Here is a 16,814-nt window from a genome sequence, read left to right on the forward strand (position 1 = left end):
AATATATCCCCTATAGCATTCTAAAACAAAACCAATCAGAGCGCCTTGCAAAACTATCACTAGTTTTATTTAGATTTTGAGAGTCTGCTATTAGCTTATAGCCTGTTAGCATAAGCAGCATGGCTGCCGCTAATCTCGCTTACATTGCTAATACTCTATTCACACACATTACCATTGTTTCACTGTTACTTGCTTAAATGGCGGATTTGTGTCTACCTTTGAGTGCAGGTGAGGACACGTTCGAGCTGCATTCGGTGCAACTGGAGCTGGAGGCCGTGGAGAAGCAGGCCCAGCTGAGAGAGCGGAGAGCCGCGCTGGAAACATCCCGGGCTGACGCTCACAAGTCCGGGGTAAGTATACAGCACGCTGCTAACACTTCCACCACCTCTACTCCGTGTGTTTCTCTGCACAGACCCTGTGCACCCAGGACGCGATCTTCCCAGATGTCCTTCACTCCGGTGCCGGGACGCCACGGACCCTGGGTGCACCAGCAGTGGAAGATGCGAGCCAGGCCCCGGGCGACGACCTCTCCCCATCCGCCACCTCCAGTCTTCGAGATCTCCACCCGGAACCGCTTCGTTCACCGCGAGACGGAACGCGACGCTGTGATCGTCGGAGACGGCACGTCCATGCTACTTTAGCTGAAGGTAAAGTGCACACTCACTGCTTCCCCGGTGCTCGTGTTCTCGATGTTTATGCGCAAATACCTGCGATCCTGAAGGGCGACGAGAGCATCGGTGCTGTCGTGCTGCACGCGGGGGTTAACGATACCAAGCTGCGGCAGACGGAGACACTGAAGAGGGACTTCAGGAGCCTGATTGAGATGGTACGCAGCACATCTCCCGCGACGACGATCATCGTGTCAGGACCGCTTCCCACGTATCAACGAGGACACGAAAGGTTCAGTAGGCTTTTTGCTTTAAACTAATGGTCATTGTCATGGTGTAAAGAACAGAAACTGCTCTTTGTTAATAATTGGAATCTTTTCTGTCAGCGTCCTAGCCTTTTTCGTGCTGATGGCCTGCACCCCAGCAGAGTCGGAGCGGAACTCCTGTCGGACAACATCTCCAGGACGCTACGCTGCATCTGACTAGTAAGCCAATTCTCAAATAACTGCTATGACGACTTTTGTTCTACCCACTTAAAAGATAGAAGTACTTGCGTTGTCCAATCTATACAGACTGTGTCTGTTCCCCGAATAGCGAGGTCAAAATATAAATTTAATGCAGGATCTAGAAAAAATCTGATCGTGATTAAACCAGAAAAATGCAAAATAAATGAACAAAAACAATTTTTAAAGCTTGGGCTCCTAAATATTAGATCACTCGCACTCAAAGCAGTTATTGTAAATGAAATGATCACAGATAGTAATTTTGATGTACTCTGCCTGACTGAAACCTGGCTTAAACCAAATGAATATTTTGGTCTAAATGAGTCTACTCCACCAAGCTAATGTTATAAACATAAGCCCCGTCAGACTGGTCGTGGCGGCGGTGTGGCAAATATATATAGTGATATTCTCAATGTTACTCAGAAAACAGGATACAGGAGGTTTAACTCATTCGAACTACTTCTGCTCAATGTTACACTGTTAGATATGCAAAAGAAATCTCTCCTATCTCTTGCTCTGGCTACTGTGTATAGACCGCCAGGGCCATATACAGATTTCCTAAAAGAATTAGCAGATTTCCTCTCAGATCTACTGGTTAATGTTGATAAAGTGCTAATTGTCGGAGATTTTAACATTCATGTTGATAATACAAATGATGCGTTAGGACTTGCGTTTACTGACCTAATAAACTCTTTTGGAGTCAAGCAAAACGTCACCAGGCCCACTCATCGTTTTAATCATACGCTAGATTTAATTATATCGCATGGAATTGATCTTACCGATATAGATATCATACCTCAAAGTGATGATGTTACTGATCATTTCCTTGTATCGTGCGTGCTGCGTATTACTGATATTAGTTATATGGCTCCGCGTTATCGTCCGGGCAGAACTATTGTTCCAGCCACCAAAGACAGATTCACAAATAACCTGCCTGATTTATCTCAACTGCTCTGTGTACCCATAAATACACATGAACTAGACGAAATGACTAGCAACATGGGCACTATCTTCTCTAATACATTAGAAGCTGTTGCCCCCCTCAAATTAAAAAAGGTTAGATAAAAACATATTGCGCCATGGTACAACAGTTACCAACAAGAAAGAAACTCGTAATCTTGAGCGCAAATGAAGAAAAACTAACTTGGAAGTTTTTAGAACTGCATGGAAAAACAGTATGTCCAGCTATAGACAGGCTCTAAAAGCTGCCAGGGCAGAGCATATCCGCAAACTCATAGATAATAACAATCCAAGGTTTTTATTTAACACAGTGGCTAGATTAACAAATAAACACACACCACCCGATCTAAATATTCCCTCACAGTTTAATAATGACTTCATGAATTTCTTTACTGATAAAATAGATAACATCAGAAATACAATAACAAATGTAGATTCTACTGCGTCTAGTATTTCAGCTTCATTCATCGCACCCAAAGAAAAACTGCAGTGCTTTACAACTATAGGACAGGAAGAGCTAAATAAACTTATCAGTGCATCTAAACCAACAACGTGTTTATTAGATCCTGTACCCACTAAACTACTGAAAGTGTTGTTACCCATAGCAGAAGAACCGCTTCTCAATATTATTAACTCATCGTTAACTTTAGGTCACGTCCCAAAACCATTCAAGTTGGCGGTTATTAAGCCTCTTATTAAGAAACCACAACTAGATTCTAATGAACTGGCAAATTACAGACCCATTTCAAGTCTTCCGTTTATGTCAAAAAATTTTTGAAAAAGTTGTGTCTGCTCAATTGTGCTCCTTGCAAAAAAATTATCTCTATGAAGAATTTCCGTCAGGTTTCAGGCCTCACCATATTACAGAAACTGCACTTGTTAAAATTACAAATGACTTGCTTCTTGCTTCAGACCAAGGCTGCATCTCATTGCTAGTATTACTTGATCTTAGTGCTGCGTTCGACACTATAGACCATGACATACTCATAGATCGATTACAAAACTATACTGGTATTTAAGGGCAGGCTTTAAGATGGTTTAGATCCTACCTGTCCGATCGCTACCACTTTGTTCATTTAAATGGGGAGTCATCTCAATTATCACCAGTAAAGTATGGAGTACCACAAGGATCTGTCCTAGGTCCTCTGCTATTTTCAATATACATGTTGCCCCTTGGTAAAATTATTAGAAAATACGGGATTAGTTTTCATTGTTATGCTGATGATACTCAACTATATATCTCAACAAGACCAGATGAAACTTCTAAACTAAGATAATAGATTGTGTAAAAAATATAAAAGATTGGATGACCAATAATTTCATCCTATTAAATTCAGATAAGACAGAGATATTACTTATTGGACCAAAAAACAGTACACAGAATCTCTTGGATTACAATTTGCAACTAGACGGATGTACTGTTACGTCCTCTAAAGTCAAAAATCTGGGTGTTATATTAGACAGCAACTTGTCCTTTGAAAATCATATTTCCCAACAGCATTCTTCCATCTTAGAAACATTGCCAAGCTTCGAAACATGCTACCTGTTTCTGATGTAGAAAAGCTAGTTCATGCATTCATGACCTCTAGACTGGACTATTGTAATGCACTGCTAGGTGGTTGTCCTGCATCTTCAATAAACAAGCTACAGATATTCCAAAATGCAGCGGCTAGAGTTCTTACCAGGTCAAGAAAATATGATCATATTACCCCAATTTTACAGTCTCTGCACTGGCTACCTATTAAGTTCCGTATCATTTACAAAATATTATTACTTGCCTATAAGGCCCTAAATGGTTTAGCACCTGCGTACCTAATTTGTCTTCTACCACGCTACAATCCAACCCGCTCCCTAAGGTCGCAAAACTCTGGACTTTTGGTAGTACCTAGGATAGCAAAGTCCACTAAAGGAGGTAGAGCTTTTTCACATTTGGCTCCCAAACTCTGGAATAGCCTTCCTGATGACGTTTGGTGTTCAGATACACTTTCTCGGTTTAAATCTAGATTAAAGACACATTTCTTTAGCCAAGCATTCACATAACGCATTTTATAATCTTGTACTGCAGTTATATCTGATTAAATGTACATTATTATTATTCTTTAGCTTGGGTTGAACAAATAATTTTTTCTTAGATGGAACAGCAGCTATGCTAATTATGTCTCTATTTGTTTCTGCCACGGGATTAACATCCCATGGTAACTAGGAATTACAGAAGCTTCAGTCTGGATCCAACCCTTAAATGATCTGAGATGACAGAACACCTGAGAAAAGATGATGCCAACCCCTCAGAGGATGCCAAAGCTCAGACAACATACAGAACTACCAAATTTTGCCATAAGTTCAATATATTAAGGTTCTGCAATATATAAATATATTGTGGAAACTTAATTTCCTGTAGAGCTGCTTTGCAACGCTATACAAATAAACTTGAACTTGAACTCGTCTTGCTGCTCTCTAATCCTCCTGACAGAACGTCAGCACAATATCCAGCAGGCAAGATACTGACGGGCAGCCTCACACACACACACACACACACACACACACACGTTGTTATTTGCACAGTTGTGGAATCTCATGGCTCATTACTCTGCGGCATGCGCTTTCTCTGCGATGCTTTTATACCAACAAGGAAGCGAGCGCCTGAGAGTGTGTGCGTGCGAGCGAGCGCGAGCGTGGCTTGTCAATCAACAAGAATCATTATTGCTATCCCAAAGCCGCAAACACAGGGCGACGTGCTCTGCTTTCCTCTAATCTGCCTCTCCCTACTGCCTCGATCTCGTCTTTGACCTCAGTTCTCCCCTCAGCGCTCCGTATCCTCTTTTCATCTCTTTCACCCTTTCCCTCTGCTTTCTAACAGCCGTTGTTCGCTTTCTCTTTGCGTCTCATTTGTTCACACTGCTTGTGTCTCCCTGCTCAGTTCTCTCCTTCTGGGTCCTTCTCTGACCTGCATAACTTAATGAGACTTAGTCTTAGCTTAGAGCACCATTTTCAGATCTGCCAATCGAAGGAAACAGGGTGTAGTATGTAGGGCGTAGTATGCAGAATTTAGTATGTGAACGGATATATGTGAAAGAACGTAGTTTGTATTGTATAGAAATAGTGTATAGTATGTAGGACGTAGTATACATGTGGATATAGGAAAAATTATATAGTAAGTAGGGTGTAGTGCATACCATGTAAAGTGTAGAGTGTACTATACAAGATGTGAGAAAGTTGTATGCCGTAGTATGCGGTTTAAAGGATACAGGCTGTAGAATGTAGGAGGTAGGATGTAGTATGTATGGCATATGTCAGGTATATGTTATAGGCTGTAATCTATGTTGGATGTGAGGCCATAGGATTTAGGGTGTAGGGAATAGTTTGCAAGAAACAGGGTGTGAAAGGTAGTGTGCAGAGCGTTGATTGTGTGCAGGATGTAGTTTGTACCCTACAAAGAGAGATACTACATAGACTGTTTTGTGTAGAGCGCAATGCATAGGACGTAGAGATGCAGTCCTATGCATTTCATATGTAGGGTATAGGGCATGAAGTGTAGAATGTAAGCCATCTGTAGGGCGTAGTATGTAGTTTGTGGTGCATAAGAAACAGCACTCTCTGTATCGGCATTCTTTACCTGAATGATTTGTGGCTAAAAGAAGAAACTGTTTAGTCATGCAAATAAAACAGGGTAACAGATGATAAAAAACAATTTACACCGTTGTCCCTTGCCATCTTAAGTCTGAGGTCCTCTCGACACAGACGTCCTCTAAAGAGTTTTACAGACAGGCTTCTCTGTTCTACCCAGAATGCTCTGCTTTTCACTTACAACCATGCATTTAAATGAGACAGAATGAGAAGACGTACCTGTGTTGGAGTCTGGGTATTCCAGCTGTTCCTTAGTCCAGCCTTTCTCCACTTCTGCTTTCCTCTTCACCCCCTTCTCTTCAAATCCATTCGCTTTGACCTTTCGATCCACAGCAGGGACAACGTGAGTGACTCTTGGGAACTCTGAGGGGCAAGGGTCAAGCTTTTCACTCCTGGCGGTTTGGAGTTGTGGAAGAGAGGCTTTGGATGTGGGAGACAAACCCATGTTGGGAGCCCCGAACTGCGGCCTGTCATGGTTGAGCTGCCCCTGTCTATTCCACAGTTCATGGAGATTATGGAGGTGGCGGGGCTTACTGAGCCGAAGACCCGTCAACTCGATACACACCTTCAGATTCTTCACCTCCTGCTCGGAGGGCTGCGGCCACACGTCTGCGGAGAGAGATAGAAGCAATCCGTTTATACCTTGTATTAACATTAAACTCGGATGATCCGATCTTAAGTGGTCAGCTGGGACGATTTGCTGGATACACCTGGATTTACTATGCATCTCACATCAGAAGGGTAGTTTCTGATTTTGTGACCGGTGTTGGGAAGGTTACTTTGGAAATGTAATAGGTAAGTGATAACAAGTTACCCTATTTAAAATTTAATAAGTAGTGTAACTATTTCTGTTACTTTATTAAAGTAATGTAACTGATTGCATTCCTAAATTTCTAACAAATGTTTTCAAAAGCAGGCAGGGTTAACCTAGTAATCAACACTAATTACTGCCAGACTTCAAAATCCTTCATCACTAGAATTAAGATGATAATTTAATTTTAAAGCACAACCACCACAAAGATCATTCTGAGGTTAAATACAGTTTTAAAATCAGAAGATTGTTTAATAAGTTTGAAATTAAATCTTTGCATAGCTAGGAACAGGAAACACTGGCATCTAACAATGCTTTGGAAAAAACTGTTAATCTTAAAAAATAAAGCATATACACAAACCCAAATAGGAAATAAAAATGGTTATTAAATAAGCATGTGTCCTAAACTCCTGAAACATTGGTGTGTCATGTTTTAAAGCAGCCAATGGAATATTGGGGGGGGGGGGGGGGGGAATCAAATCTATATATGTGTTAGAAAATATTCAGATGTAACCCATTTGTAATTAAAATGAACATTTTCATAAGTAACTGTAATGTAATTACACATTTTTCTTCAGTAACTATAACATATTACAGTTACATTTATTTTAATTAATTTAATTATGTAATTCCGTTACATGTAACTAGTTACTCCCCAACACTGTTTGTGACTACATACATTGCGTACTAAACTTTCTTTTGCCTAATTAAAATTTCTTCTTCTGGCATAATAAGTATGTGGACACATTTAGGACGCATTAGGCTGCACGCTGATCTCCGACCAGCAAAAGTTCACAATGCATCCCCAGAATTGGATCGTAGTGCATCTCCACAATGCACTGCAACACATTTACAGCTGAATTCACTTGTGTCAGTGCATAGTATAAACAAAGGGTTGTGCACTTAGAGCAGGAATTGTTTTCCAATTGTTAACAGAGTTGTTTCTTTCTAGAACACAAACACCCACCAGTTTGATAGCTTTTAAATGAAAGTACAGAGCTGAACAGACACCCACGTTTTGCTGACAAAAACAAGCTTTCTGGGACAAGTTTAAGCGATGCCAGTTTATACAAAGGTTGTTTTGATGTCTGAAAACGCCCTTTAGACTGAGCACAAAGAGAGAGTAGGGCAGAGAACGCCCGGCAGTTGTGTTTATTTGGACCATGTGATGGCAATAAACAAATCGAGATGAATCGAAAAGGCCAGCGAAAGGATCAAAGCTGGAGCAAGCAGAGGAAAAGGGAAAAGAGCAGTGAGAGAGTGAGACGTGTCAGGAGGTCGGAGATAAGATGAAAGACAGAGCAGACCATCCACTACTTGGAGCTGGCGGAAAGAAGAGACGGAAAAAGACAGACAGACATGCTGAAGGACATTGGAGAAACAGACAGCCCCGATGTCTACCTGAAATCATTCTCGCTCTCTTCGCCGTGATGCCATTATCGTCCTCTCCTCTCGTCCGTCTCTCTCCATCTCTCTCTTCTGCGGTGTGCGCGCAATCAGGGTGGCCTTGGCTCTGTTCCAAACCCAATGCACGTTTCCTGCCCGTCGCCGTGCCAACAGACCCCTCCTCCTCTCCTTTCACATCCCTCGCTCTCTTCTCCTCTGCTCGGCAGGACTGCGGGACATCGACTGGTGGACCGCACAGCTGGAGCACGGGAACTCTGTTGTTTGCACATGTCGGCGTCGCACCTGTGTAGCCATACAAACACAATTGCGTTAGTCTGACACATTGCGTCACTGGTTGCAAAGAAAGACCTTTTTCCAAGTTCAAAAGAAGCGCGACAAACCAGTAGAGGCCGAGAGCAGACAGAGAGAGATAGAAAGGAAAAGACTACAGAAAAACAACCCCGTCCCCCCTACCCTGGACACTTGCGTGTTTGTGCTAACTACACCACACCCATCCCACACGGGAGCTAGACAGCAAACAAGGACGCACTTGCTCGCTCGCTCTCTCTGCGAGCTTAAATTAGCCCGAAACATCCGTGCCAAGAGCGCAAGCGGCAACCCAGCTCGAGTCTCCTCTCCCTCCCCCTTCCTCTCTCTCCTCCCCCTCTCCTGCTTTCTCCCGTTCTGTGTGTGGCAGTGAAAAGCGCTCCTTGAGAATGTATCCTGGCAGCTAAGAGCAGCAGCACAGATCAAAGACAGGCGCTAGGGGCTCACGCTCCATACCGCCCGCTTCTCTTTCACACACACACACACACTCGCAGCATATATAGCATCACATACACGTCCTAAAAACATGCACTCACACATTACACAGCTAGCTGACAAATCGATCAAATTTACCAAAAAATACACATTCCACAAAATTAATAAAAATGGTGTGTAATCATGCGTACAAAATTACTTGATTAACGCGCTCTCGATGCAGAACAGAACTACCTTTATACTGGCCTGGGTAAGAATGCAGCCCACCCTGCCCCGGGCTCTCGCAGACATGCACAAAGCATGTGACTAACACCACATGCATCCCATAATTCATGGCAATGTGTGCACCATAGCAACTCTGAACCAAAACAGATCACCATGGTAACATCATTCACACCCGGAGAGAGTTAATGTGGCCATTCTGAGAGAACAAGAGAGAGATGTTGAAGGACAGACGGGGCATAAAAATCAAGAGAGTAACGAAAGACATGAAACATCCTGAAAGGACGCACAAAGTCAAATAAACAATTACTTTAACTGTATTGATTGTTAAATAGAATGGTATTCGACAACTTAAAACTACAGTAGAAGGTTTTCTGTAGCATTTTCACCTTCAAATCTTCAAAGGAACTGCCGGTCTGCCAACCGCACTCTGTTTATGTAATCCAGAGCGCTGTTAATTGTCCGTGTGGCTGACACACATGTGAGCATTCATACGCACACACTCACACTCACACACACACACACACACACACTGACCCACATGCACAGGAAACGCCTCGCCTCCGTGAAAGCCACCAGGGAGAGCGAGGTCACATAGCAGCAAAGTGTTGATTTGGAAATCTGATGGCATTAGGCCATTACCAAAGCTCAAGTGGAAAAAACAAGAGCCAAAACAGCAGAGAGAGAGAGAGAGAGCGAGAGAGAGACGGAGAGTAAGAGCATGTGCATGTTTATGTGAGCGCTTCCTGTTTGAGGGTGGCGGTGGCGGAAGCCATGTTTACCACGTCGTTTCCGCTGGTTTAACGCTGTAGCATGGAGCGCCACAGCACAGGGACCGTCCCTAGGGGAGGTAATTATTGTGGAGAACGAACAAGCGCCTGTGACTCTGGGATGGATACTGAAGATTGCAGGATATTGGACAAAGGGAGAGCGGATGAGCGAAATGCATGAAAAAAGGCAGCCTGTGAGCAAGACAAAAGTTAGAGATGTTTCACGAAAGACAGAGAGTGTGAAACAAAGATAGCCAGAAAAGAGAACGAAAATAAAAGGGAGCGCAAGAGCGGGAGAGGGATTGCGCTTGTGTGTGTGCGAGTATCTTACCGTTGTGCTGCTCGGTTTGATCGGAGAGGGCCGAAAGGGCTGCGGAGGGCCTGGAGCTTTGCTGGCTTCGTTCCCAGTCTCCCGCTCCACGCTGGCTCTCTGCCAGCTCCCTCTCTCTCTCCCGCTCTCTCCCCAGTCCAGGCGCTGCAGACGACACACACCCCTCCTTTTCCTTCAGCTCCAGCTCCGAGAAACGCATCATCGCACGCTACACAGACACACACACAGCACAATCGTGAAACCAGATCCAGTGTTACGAGCACCAGCTGTAAAGCCTGTCTCTTGTGTGCTCCAGTACAACAAAAATAGAGGGAAAAACTGAATAAAACTTGCATAAAATAAATCTGCAGTGAGAGTAGAACAGGAGCTAAAGCGCATTAGAGTAAATGCAGCAAATGCATATCAATAACTTATAACAAAAGCTAACTGATATAGGTAAAATCAGGGGATTCATTTTACTCATATTTGACCATGCAATTTCAGGGCCCCTCAGAAAGGGGGAAAAGGAGGGAAACAAAATCTAACTTCACAACCGCCTGTAGGCGCAAAACCAAGTGTTACTCATTTCAACTGATTAGTAATTTAAAAATAAAATGAACTGACCTCCCAAAACGCAGCTGGTTGACTTAAATTACTGTCCTCTTGTGATAATCCTTCCATCTAAGCAATCAGAATGGGGCTCAATGTCTTTTTCAATGATTTGAATTGAATATTTACACAAAGTTAACACATCTGCAAACAAACATTAACTTACCCTCATACACAAAAATATGGGGAAATTCATGATATAGTTGAGAATGCTAAGGCTTGTTTAAATGCAAGAAACTTCAATGTAAGATATGTGGAAATGTGTAGAACATACTGGGCTTATTTAAAAAGGACTTTCCAAAATGTGTGGGCTATCTGAAATTAGGACATTGTCTTCCATCAGCCTCTCCCTTGCTCTCCCTCCGCTGCGCGACTATGTGTGTGTGCGCTAATGACTCTGCCAGTCGGCGAGTGCTCTGCTCGCTGCTGCTGGTAAGAACTCTAATCTTCCCCATCAGGAAAGAATGGGCTGGATTTCACTTAAGCTGGGAGGGCTGCCACCACGCACATGGCTAGTGGGGGCCTAAGGGTGTGCATGTGTAAAGAGAGGAATGGAGTGCAAGATGGAAACATGTAGGAAAGGGTGTGCGATTATGTTTTGGTATGCCCCGCACACACACGCACACACCGGTCTCCAGGGCTCACCTGCAGGTTAACAGTTGCCTGCAGCATTATGTGCTAGCAAGGCCACAGCATGCACGCGCACACACAAACACTCAGCAGCTGAGCTTCCGCACGACTGCGCAAAGCAGCCACAGACGGCACTTTGTGTTAACCCTTTCAGCTGTTGACTGAACCACACACTCAAGTGTGTGTGCTCTTGTACAAACACCCAAGTTCTCTCATGCTAACTGTAGAACTGCTGCCATTAAAGCCTGTTTGACAGATTCACAGCAGGGGCCCAAAAACTGCTAGAAAGAGAGAGCAGGAGAGGGAGGGTGGGTTACGAAGATCTGTAATTAGCAAGGCGTTCAATATAACAGAGTGTGGAAGTTAGATATGAGTGCCCGTTCAAAGCCGGAACTAAGGTCATTGAGCTATTTTTAAAGAGAAGCTGTAAATCTCAGGATGACTGGGAACTTTATCTAATTCAATGATAGCTACTGGTACATGAAGAGTTGACCAGGGAACGAAAAATATATGAAGTGTTCCTACATTATAGCACTCTTACTTGACCTTAAGGGATCTGAATGCTTCTCAAAACTGAAAGTGTGACAATGACATGTGACATGCTCCAAAACTGCACAAACTTCCCTATTCATCCCAGCCGACACAAGAATTGCAGAACTCACCTGCAAGGCTCGCTGTTCCCGGCTCAGTTTGCTGGAGTCCGCATACAGCTCAGTGGTGACGCACTTGAAGCGGTCGCCAACATAGCCTGAGGAGTTGGCTATTCTCTTGGCCAAGCTGGATTTCTTGCTTTTCGACAAGCCATGTCCTTCCTCCTCATCCTCAAGGGACTCTGCATCTTCTGGTACATCCTTGCCCAGGTCCGCATATTGTCGATTAGCGTGGTGCCGATCAACTTTGAATTCAGCACCATCAGCTCGAGCCCTTTCGCCGGAGGTTCTGGCACAGCGCAGTGTCTGCTCTTCCAACATGTCAGGTAGTGGGCTATGCTCAGAGGAGCTTTCCTCACTCTGGCTGTGCATAGGAGAGTCAGACTGCTTCTGTGGCCGAGGCAGACTGCATACCTCTGCCCGCCGCTCTGAATCGGTTGGCCAGGATACGGCAGCCTGGCCAGAGCGCAAAATCTGCATGAGCTCTGGCTCTTTCCCCTCAGAATTACTGCCACTCTTATTCCCCATCCCTGTCCCACTGCCGACTGGCTTAGCTGGCTCTTTGCATTTGGCATCGATGGCACTATGTTTGTCTGGCTCTGGACTGCCATCTGTGTCATCTTGGACCAGGTCGATACAGACAATCTCCTCTTTATTCACTATGTGAGGCTTGCTCTGAGACTTTGAGCCTAAAACTTCTTGCCTCTCTGACTCCCTCTCAGATTTGTAGCTTGAGTCTGTGTCAGTGATGCTTTGGCGCTTGTACGGAGCCTCATCGTGATGCCAAGGCTTGTCTAGGGGTCTGTGCCTCAGTTCCAGACGCTCAGTGACTTTGTGGTCCAGGGGCAGGTGGGAAGACATTAGTGGATGGACCATCTCTTGTGAGTCATGGTAGGTCAGATATTCTGCATGACTGGGTGGGATTCCATATGGTATGCCGGGTTTGGGTTGTAAACGTGCTGAATACAGACTGTTAGTGCTAAGTAGAACTGGATGAGGGTACACTGGCCCTTTTCCTGACAACTGCAAGTGGGAAAGGGAAAGACTCTCGGGTACTGGGTATGAGAGATATCTGTTAGAATATGCTAAGCTGGGAGGGAGATAAGTTTCACCCTGAGGCATGTAGAGGTGGCTTGGAGCATGTCCATTCTCCAAATGTGATTGCTGAGGCTTAAAGCCAATTTCAGGGGGTTCGGGTTTTTTGAGTGTCTTTGAGGGTTTTGTAGCTGTTGGGGTCTTTTCTGGTGGGGTGGGAACCGACTTTGGCCATTCTCCATTAATCTTGGGAGAAGGTGAGACAGATGATGGCCGAGATGCTGTAGTCATGACAGTAGGGGCAGAACTCGGGATTGAGCCATTGTTTTGGTCATCAATTCTGGCACAAGAGGAACTTCTTGACTGTAGCACCACATGTTCAAGATTCTTATTCTTGATGATGCTGGAGCCTTTGTTTTGACTTGCCTCAGAGCTGATTGTCTGGGTAGGACTTGGCACCACCCAAGATGATGGTAAAGTGCTAATTATCTCAGGCCTTTCTGGAGTTTTAGAAGAAGTGCTTACTGTGGAGGATGATGGAGAAAGTGTTTCTTTTAAAAGTTCCCTGTTTGGGGGAAGTCCATATCGGGCAGTAGGGGAATAACCAAGCTTGGCTAAGGCCTCTAATTTTGGGGGATACCCATTGGTAGGTCCTTCAAAGTCCATGATTTTGGCAGACAGGTCTAAAGGCTTGTCTGCTGGGTCTTTGGTAACAGGCGCCTGCTGAGGTGGTTTCTCAGAAGAGGTCTTAACAGGTGAGCTGCTGCTCTTTCTTTCATTCCCCATACCTCTGTTGGACTCCATGGTTGCCTCTTTGGATTTAGGCTTCTGGCTAGTAGGCCGAATTGGAGAGCGAAGCTCTTTGGACATGCTGCTAATGTAGACAGGGTGAGCAACCGATGGTGAAGATGATGAGGATGAGGAAGGACTTCTGTACAGAGGTTTTTGGAAATCCATAGTGCTATCCACAAGAGGTGGGGGAGGGGGTGGTGGTGGTGCAGGCGGCTGAGAGGGGCGTGGTGTAGGGCGGGGCGGCTGCATTACAAGTGAAGGACATGAATCTACTGAGACTATGGAACTGGAGCTGCTGCTAACACCAACGCTGCTACTGTTGCTAACATTATTGCAAGTGCTGCTTGTGTTTTTGCTGGATGGGGTCCGGATGGACTTGCTGTTGCTGGCACTATTTCCACTGCTGCTGTGCTGCCTATCACTGGGTGACTGGTGGTGGGGCTGGGTCTGCTGATGAATGGTCTGCTGCCCAAATGCTGAGGGCTCATGGTGAATCCTTGGACCAATACTCTGTATCGTTTTGTCCTGGTGGTGCATCATAGGTGACAGTGCAGTAGGGGCAACAGTCGCAGTGGGGATCCTGAGAGGAGGAGCAAGGGGCGAAGATATAGGTGCAGGGGGGTAGGGGGGCATGTAAAACAAGCGCTCTGCACCAGCTGCACTACCTCCTGCTCCTGCACAAAGAGACTGGTAGGCCAGATGCTGGGGAAGGTAAGGTGGTGGTTGTGACAGGATTGATGCTTTATACATGTTCAAAGTAGTGTATTTACTGGAGTCTAAGAAGGAGTACATTCCAACTTCATGGTAGGGATTCATCCAGGGAACCCGCAGATAGCTGCTACCACCATTGAGACTCAATTCTGGGGGTTTATCTGCTGGTATGACCCGTCTGTCCAACCCTAAAGCATCTGCACCAGACACAGGCACAACCAGCGGCTTTTGGATCCCAGGAGGGGAACTTTTATAAAGTCCAATGTAACTGTTTGCAGTCTTTCTGCTGTCGAGAGACAAATCTGGTTTGTAGAGCAAATCAGGGATCCTGTCACCAACATAGCCCTTTTCGGTCGCCAGGTTCCGAATTCCTGGTGGATAAACCATCCCTCCGTGAACATGGAGGCTCTCCCGCATCAGGCTGGCCCGATCGATGCCAAGTGCACTGAGAGGGTTCATTCTGCAGGTTGTACTCGCATCCACCTGGGACAAAAGAGCAGAGAGTGGTAAGGGTGGGGGGAGAAGGAGTGCACAAGAAGACAACAAACAAAGAACAATAAGATTCAGACAACGAACAGGCAAGTGAACAAAAGGCCAATACAGATTAACAGCAGGTTCAATCCATCCAATCTTTATCGCCCTTCACTAAATGAGAGGGAAGATTTATCACTGAAATAAGAGACTGCATGTGATAAGAACCACAAAAATGAATCACAGCACATGACAGACACCACAAGTGGTCATTTTATATAAACATCAGACTTTCTTATTAAAAGGTCAGAGAGAAAAGCATCTCACTTTCTAAACGCAAACTGATTCATACAAAGTTATCTAATGATTTTCCCACCACCTTAAAAAAGCTAATAGGAAATTACAAGAACATCACAACACATTGCACTAGTCAAGGTCAGAACAGGCGAATGCAGAAAACGTTTTTAAATGTCAGCTGCAGCGAGGTTATAGTGCGGGAAACGCAGTATGCTTTCTGGGCAGTCTGGCAGACAGCACAGATCGGTCTTCCCATAATACCTGAGAGCGACCTGGGAGTCAAATTATGCCAGTCCTGGCTTGTGCATTCTGAGACAATGCATCTGTCAACAATGGAAAATTCTAATGCAAGAAAACAGGTGATTACACTCTTTGCAAGCATGACAGGTTGATATATTTCAATGTGGGAGGGGATAGTCTGAAGTCTGTCTCTCTATGAAAAAAAAAAAAAAATGACAAAGCTGTTCTCACACCTGACTAACTAAAAGAGAATATCTGTTGTTTACATGCATGAGTATGTATTAAATGAAATGCTTACCATGCTTTGAATGAGGACTCTATTTCTCTGTTAGTTCTCAACAGATTCCCTGGTCTTCACCATTCCATAAGGATAATTTTCTGTTGGAGAAAAAAAAAGGATCTTATATATCATCATTACAGCGGATAAAGCAGCTATCAAAAGCCGCCCCCTCCCCCCAAAATCAAAAATACTGCCGCCCAGCCCCACAGCTTGGCAAGACATTAGAGCAGAGCTTTGTTGAGAAGGCGAGCTGCGCCTCTGTTATTGATGGCTCTACAGACCCCAGATTTCAATAACGCAGACCCAGAGCTTATCTAGAGACATGGCCACAGTCGCTGCTATTGAAGGAGTGAGACAGTTTGCCCTCTGTCATCAATCAAACCAACCTACACACACACAGATGTGCATGCATCACTTCCATAGTAACCTGTGCTGCACAACAGCTTTAATGCATAAACAGAATGTATTAATACAATTACAATCTATCACTAAAAGCAGTTGCATTTATGCAAAACAGTAAAAGATGCATTGCCATTCAGGCTAAGCACATGCACGTGAGTAGCCCGCTTGCATTTACATGTAAAGTTGAATTATTGTTCTATAACTACACCAGCATTAAACCGCTATTAAACTTAATAAACGTAAATTCTGCCCCTGTTCCCGGAGCGTGTCCCTCCCTTCCCCCATGCTCCTCTACTCGCAAAGCCTAATCCGACCCTGCCGTGGGGAGCGCAGCAGAAACCCACTCGCCTTGGCCATTCAGTCACGTTCTCTGCGCTCTCATTTTCCGTCTCCTCTGTGACCCGCGCTTTCATTGCGCCAGCGGGAGCGAGGACATTATGCATTTGAGAGGCGCTTCGGTAAGAGGGCTACTCACCCCCCACTAAGGAAAGAAACCTCCGCTCTCAAAGACATCAATCACAAGCCAAGCTCGCCGGGCGCTTTGTCTGCCATTTAATGCAGGTGAGCCAACACTGAATCAGCTGCATGGGCTACTTTGTTTCTAATCACCTTGGCTTTCAAACTAAACAAAAGACTATACAAAGGTTAAACTTTGCTACGTATTTTACGTTCTTTAGCCCCGCCATTATTAAATGCTTGGAGCAGGAACAAAGTTGGTTTGTCGTTCCTGTCGTTGCGCGC

General features: G+C 44.7%; 1 protein-coding gene across 1 annotated transcript in view; it reads right to left on the reverse strand.

Annotated features, from left to right (window-relative positions):
* bcor (BCL6 corepressor) overlaps positions 1–16,814 on the reverse strand; it is a 48,955-nt gene that overhangs the window by 24,421 nt on the left and 7,720 nt on the right. The window contains exons 2-7 of the mRNA XM_079425819.1: positions 15,690–15,769; positions 11,858–14,866; positions 10,581–10,637; positions 9,978–10,185; positions 7,908–8,195; positions 5,915–6,304 (exon numbers count right to left, since the gene is read on the reverse strand). Coding sequence (XP_079281945.1) covers positions 5,915–6,304; positions 7,908–8,195; positions 9,978–10,185; positions 10,581–10,637; positions 11,858–14,866; positions 15,690–15,692 — 3,955 coding nt within the window. The 5' untranslated portion in view covers positions 15,693–15,769. The remainder of the gene's footprint in view (positions 1–5,914; positions 6,305–7,907; positions 8,196–9,977; positions 10,186–10,580; positions 10,638–11,857; positions 14,867–15,689; positions 15,770–16,814) is intronic.

The sequence above is a fragment of the Barbus barbus genome (assembly GCF_936440315.1).
Source record: "Barbus barbus genome assembly, chromosome: 9".
In the NCBI taxonomy this organism is placed as follows: Eukaryota; Metazoa; Chordata; class Actinopteri; order Cypriniformes; family Cyprinidae; genus Barbus; species Barbus barbus.